The 6,140-nt window shown below is 34.9% G+C and overlaps 1 protein-coding gene across 8 annotated transcripts in view; it reads left to right on the top strand.

Annotated features, from left to right (window-relative positions):
• SMAP1 (small ArfGAP 1) overlaps nt 1-6,140 on the top strand; it is an 87,448-nt gene that overhangs the window by 20,343 nt on the left and 60,965 nt on the right. Inside the window, exon 4 of one of the 8 annotated variants that reach the window (XM_014547348.1) lies at nt 3,889-4,009. The exons of the other annotated variants lie outside the window; for them this stretch is intronic. Coding sequence (XP_014402834.1) covers nt 3,938-4,009 — 72 coding nt within the window. The 5' untranslated portion in view covers nt 3,889-3,937. The remainder of the gene's footprint in view (nt 1-3,888; nt 4,010-6,140) is intronic. 8 annotated transcript variants of the gene reach the window in all.

Genomic DNA, 6,140 nt, shown 5'->3' with positions numbered 1-6,140 from the left:
TGTCCCAGAGGCTCCTTACACTATCTTCATATTTTTGGATTCTTTTTTCTTTTTGTTTTTCCAGTTGGGTGTTTTTTGCTTCTTCGTATTTCAAATCTTTGACTTGATTCTTGCGATCCTCTAGTCTGCTGTTGGAACTCAGTATAATATTCTTTATTTCAGTCAGTGTATGCTTAATTTCTAGTTGGTCCTTTTTCATCACCTCGGGGGTCTCACTAGATTTCTTGAGGGTCTCCCTAAATTTATCGGCGGTTTCTAGAAAATTCTTGAAAAACCTTATAAGTGTGGTTTTGAACTCTATATCCAGTAGTTTGCTTTCCTCCATTTCTGTCATTTGTGACCTGTTTCTTTGTCTCCGCATTTTTTATGTCACCGCAGCCTTTTTTTGCTTAATGTTTGCATGATATATCTTCTTTTATGCTTTTGTGTTTGACCTATCTATATCTTTAAATGTAAAGAGACTCCTTTTAGACAAGACATGCCTGCATGTGGTATGGTCTTTTAACATGTAGTTTCAAATTTTTTTATTGCGGTAACTTTAAAAATTCGTTTTTTTAGTATTCTGTTTCCTGGTTTGACTTTTCTTTTTCCGTGACTTCCTTACCTGTATGTTGGATCTTCATTGCTTAACTCCTATATTTGTCACTTTCTCTTGGATCCCTTTCATTATTACCTCTTTTTAAAATTTATATTTAAGTACTTTTTTCTTTTGCCTCTAATATTCTTATGTTTACTAGTATTTGTAATCATGCTCCATTTTATTTCATATTTATTTCAGAAATATTTTTTCTTTTATTTCTAATTCTTTCCTGAGTTTTTATTTTAATCTTCAATGTTTCTAATTTCAGATTTAGTGTTCTTTTATATGGACATCTTTTAACTCATTTTACATGTTCTTTCATATCTTGTATGTCTTTTTATTTTTTTAATTCTTTATTATTGAAAGTATTACATATGTCCCCTGTTCCCCCATTGTTCTTTCCCAGTTGTATGTCTTTTAGCTTGTTCTGAAGTAGGTTACAATTTTGATCTGTTTTGTAGGCCTATTCTAGTGTTCCATTGTAGAGATGTTATTTTGTTTCTTAGTCTCTTCTAATAACTTTGTATGAGATTTGACCTCGATTCTTCCCTGTTGATTATTACTAATACTATTTTTTAGAGAGAGAGGAAGAGTGGGGCGGGGGATAGAAACATCAATTTGTTGTTCTACTTATTTATGCATTCATTGATTGCTTCTTGTATGTGTTCTGACCTGGGATGGGATCTGCAACCTTGGTGTAGTGCAAGCATGTCAAACTGAAAGGCTAACATGGGCCACATAAACAAGGCTTAAGTTTATGTGGGCCGCAAAAAAACAAAAGCTTCAATTTTCATAGGAATGTAGGTTTATTTTGATAGAAACATGCTGAATACAAAGGGCTGAAATAAATGAGTAATCGTTAATATAAAATAATAGAACATTTAAATAAAAATTAATATTTTTTTTGAACTTTAACTTGCCAGACACTGAATAACTGTGCTGGGGTCCAACCCCAGCGGGTCCAGGGGTCCCCAAAGGTGTGGACGGAGTCAGCAAAGAAGGAATGACACGGAGACAGCGTTCAGTTGATCAGCAGCCTAGCCAGGATCTCTAGCCAAGTTCTGGCTAGGATCTCCAGCAAAGTTCTGGTTTGGAACTCCAGCGAAGTTCTGGTCTGGATCTCCAGCAAAGTTCTGGCTAGGATCTCCAACACTTAGGTACAATTGATTTGCTCACCTTGTTCCTGAAACAGGGCAACTACAGAATCAAAAGATCCCAACTCTACCTCCACTTCAGTGCTGTGACACCTGGAGGCAGAAAAATCCCCACCTGGGGAAACAACCTTTCTCGGAGAGGTGACCTTGGTTAAAACACATAGCGCTAAGAAGGGGAGCAAACATATTAAGAACAGTATGCCATATATGCCAGGTCCCTTGAAACATATGCTGTGCAGATGTTTCTTCCCTGCAGCAACTGTGTCAAGCAGCAAGGATGGACCGGCTCCCGGCATAACTGCACAACTTAATAAGCATAATGCAAATAAACCTATTTTTCTTGTTCTCTGAAAGTGAAATATTTCCTGTTGCGCACATCAAACAAGTCAGTCCAAGACTAATGACGTGACAATGGGCTGCTAAAAGATTCGCTGCTATTATTAGTGGAGAGAAATGGTGTACCTTGCGTGTAAGGTGCGTAAGGGAAATGAATGCAACACGATTATAGTAATGAGTTATTAGTGAACGTTGTAGTTCGTTATTAATAATTATGTATAACATGATATTGTAAAAATTAAGTTATGAAACTTTTATTAAAACATTTCTTACATACCATTATATTGGCTGGGCCACAAAAATATTCATTGTAGGCCGCATGTGGCCTATGGGCCATGAGTTTGACATGCTTGGTGTAGCGGGCCAGCACTGTAACCACAGAAATACAGGCCAGGTCTCTATCACTAAGTTTTGTTATGAATATTGTCCACGGGTTTTGGTTTTTCTATCTAGCTACTCTTTTTTTTTTGAGGAGCTTCTGAGAGTTTCAAAAAAATGTTACCGCTATTACAGAATACCTAAGATAAATAATACTTAATATAATGAAGCTTAAAAAGCTAATTTGGAGAATTTCATCATTTAACCACATTTGTATGTGTTGGAATGTTGTTTAATCTCTCAAGGTTTTGATCCTTAGATAAATGTTCATAGTGCCTTATAGCACAAAGCACATAATAAGCTTTCAGTACACACTTCTTAGTACACATTTATTCAAGAAAACCAAGGTCAAGCACCTTTTTTCTTATTTTGTGGGAAGAGTGCTCATTATAATTCCATCAAGTTGATTAACTTTCAATCGTGGCCTCATGTACATACTTAACTTTTTAAAAGTTGATTGATCTTCAGTTTATGCCAACTCCTTGCCAGAATCATTAAGTGTGTCCTCAAAGAAGAGCAGAGCAAGTGGGCAGCCTAGTGTTGGGTTTATGTATTGTCTACATGTGCAGAGTAAGGTGAAGAAAGAAATGTGATGCTGTCTGTAACAAAATTTAATCTGTGAAGTTTAAAAAGAAGTTTGCATTTTTAAACAAACCTTTTTGGGAAAAGTCACTTTAATTTGAATTTTAATGTGCAAGATTGTGCCCTATATTTTCTGCTTTCTCTTGGATGGTTAACTAGTTGTTTTTAAGGTTGTACTTTTAAAAAGGTCAGTAGTAGAGTCAGTAATAGATTTTTAGAATTCTCTTTTCCTAATGATTGGTTATAGTTCTTAGGTCATAGCAGTGGAAAGAATGGTAAGATGTTAGTGGAAGTCTGTTAATTATATATTGCCTAACTCAGTAGATCTGAGGAGTATAACTAAAGAAATAATAAATTATTTGAAGAGTTAGAATCACTAAGACTGACAGAAAGAAGAATCCAGGATGATTTCTGAGCTTAAGCTTAAGCAGCTAGTAGGAAAGTAGTGGTTTGTTCCTAGAATTCTAGTGTTATGAATTTCATTGCAAGTACAGATGACAAAAGACTGATGTGAAACTTTTTCAACTTTGTCATAATAATACTTAATTTTATTGCTTAAAAAGAAAGAATGCATTCTCTGAATTTATAGCAACTAGCAAGTGCTGCAGAAGATAATCAAAATCTGAGAATTTTTAGATACCATGAAAAATATGAAAACTGGCAGCTTTAATTCCACATTATTATTAAAATTTAAAATTTTTAAATGTGTGGTTTACTTTGTTCTTAAAATGAACTTTTAAAACAGAAAGAGAACAGCTCCCCTAAAACACAATTTTTATGAAAACTGATGGAATGGACTCTGTATTAAATATTTCCAAAGAGTTCCTGAGACCAAAAATGGTGGCCCTTCTTTTCCAGCAGCTGGAATCCAAAAGATCTTGAAACCAGTCCTGAAAAGCTTGCTCCTATGCAAGAAATCCTGGTGGCTTTTGAAAGGAAGATAGAGAACTATTCTGCAAAATTTCAAGTGGTAGTAGAGGTGAGTCACTGACATGAAGAATTTATTCAGGGACTACAAATATTCATTTTCTCTTTTTAATTGAGTTTTTCTTTTCTAAATATATATTCAGCTAAGGCAGTTTGAAAATCTTAGTTTTTGTGTTCCAAAAATTTTAATGAATAGAAAGTAGTAGAGCAAGCAGTATCCCCTCTCCTACACAAAAACAAATACATTGAAAATTTAAGAAGCAAAAACAAATACATTGAATTTTTAGTGATGTAATCTTCAGCAATAATACCATTTCCGTAAGATGATGCTGCTGGGAAAATACACGATAAATAAGTACTATATTTATACTTTAAGTGTATTTCTACTGTAGGGTATACTTGGGTGAGATTTATAAAAAGGTACTAATTTGATTTGATCTGTAACCTTTTTTTATCATCAGAAGACTTTGTTTTTCTAGTAGGAGTGGAGGATACCAGTGAGGAGGGTCCCCTTGCTCTGTATACCCTGGCTAAGTTCCCTTTGGGTAAAAACAGTACAAGCTTAATATAGCTTTTCTCTGATTATTGCTTTGGGGAATGGGAAGTATATGGGCATGGTACAAACTTCCAAGGGCACAAAAGTTATAAAGTGAAGAGTCTCCCATTTCTGTCCCACACTTGTCCAGTTTCCCTCAGCAAGAACAACCGTATTTATCAGTTTCTTATATATTCTTACTAAAATATTGTATGCATATATACAAACATACAGGTGATACACACTTTTAGTTGTTTCACATCCTTACACACTAATCTGGAGGTAAGATTCTTTCTCCCCATCCATTCCTTGGGAAATTGGGTAGAAGAGTACTAATTTACATGGTTTTATCTTTCTTCTTCCAGATTTAACATAGGCATGTAGCATCCTTCCTTTATACACTAATATGTAAGATTCTGATTATTTTAATGTTTTGTAATTTTGTCTTTGGGACTTTAAAAGATCTTTCTAATTGCTATATTGTAATCTAATCATTTGCAACAATACAGTTGGTAATCTCAGTTTTTTTTTTATTTTGTAGCTGCTCCTCTCTTACCCACTTATTTCATTTTTTAAGAACAGAAGTAAACCCAGAAAGGCAAATCAGTACATACTACATACAATTTATGAAAACTATGCAGATAGCTTCCTAAATAATATATTAGATGAATTTTAGTTTAACAATGAATGGTTATTAACCAGGTACCTGTTAGTGTCTGAAGGAGAAATGCAGGAAACATTTACAGGGACAGATAGGAAGTAGGTACAGAGACAAAGGGGAGGATGCACAACGTGAAGGAGAAGGGAGGTCCAAGCAGCCATAGTTTTTAAATTAGCCACTGGTTGGACTGAACTGTATTTGGCTTTTGTTGGGCTAGTAGGACAAATAGAAGTCATAACCTGAAGATACAATCAGTTGTATCACTTAATTGGATTTCACAAAAAGCTCTACTTTCCAAGATTTTGGAAGATTAAGGGAAAAAAAATGATGTTTTATTCTCAGGAGAATGAATCATTAACTTGGAATATTAAGTGGCTTTTCATTTATTATTATTTCCTGATATTGACAATGATTTAAACTAGAGCACATTTTATCTTCACATTCATTTGAAAGTTCTTTTTTTCAGTTAAAACCGTTTATGTGAGCTGCTTATATACCACCCCCCCAAAGCAACTTAGAACACTTTTAGAATATAAATTTTGTTTTTAGAGCAAAAACTAGAATTGAGTATGAAGTGTTTTCTACTTAGAAAGTTTCAGAAATAGAAATGCTTCATCCACATTAGATTGTGATGATAACGTGTGAGCCCACATATGCTTTTCAGCATTTCATTTTAAAATAGTATTTTTGAAATTGAATCTCAAATGATGTGTGAGGCTTTAGGCAAGTGTTAGTCTTTGTACTGGGTTAAGTGGAGAAACAACAGATAGATTATGGATTGATAAGGACAAAATACTTTTTTATAGTAGGGTTTTGGGATTTGTAAGTGTGATTTATTATACCACTAGAGGCCCGGCGCACAAAAATTTGTGTACAGGGGTGGGGGGTGTCCCTCAGCCTGCCCTGTGCCCTCTTGCAGTCTGGGACCCCTCGGGGGATGACCACCTGCTGGTTTAGGCCCGCTCCCCAGGGGATTGGGCCTAAGCT

Source organism: Myotis brandtii, unplaced genomic scaffold (assembly GCF_000412655.1).
Source record: "Myotis brandtii unplaced genomic scaffold, ASM41265v1 scaffold471, whole genome shotgun sequence".
Lineage (NCBI taxonomy): Eukaryota > Metazoa > Chordata > Mammalia > Chiroptera > Vespertilionidae > Myotis > Myotis brandtii.
Note: the sequence above shows the minus strand (reverse complement) of the source record. Positions and strands in the feature narration are given on the sequence as shown.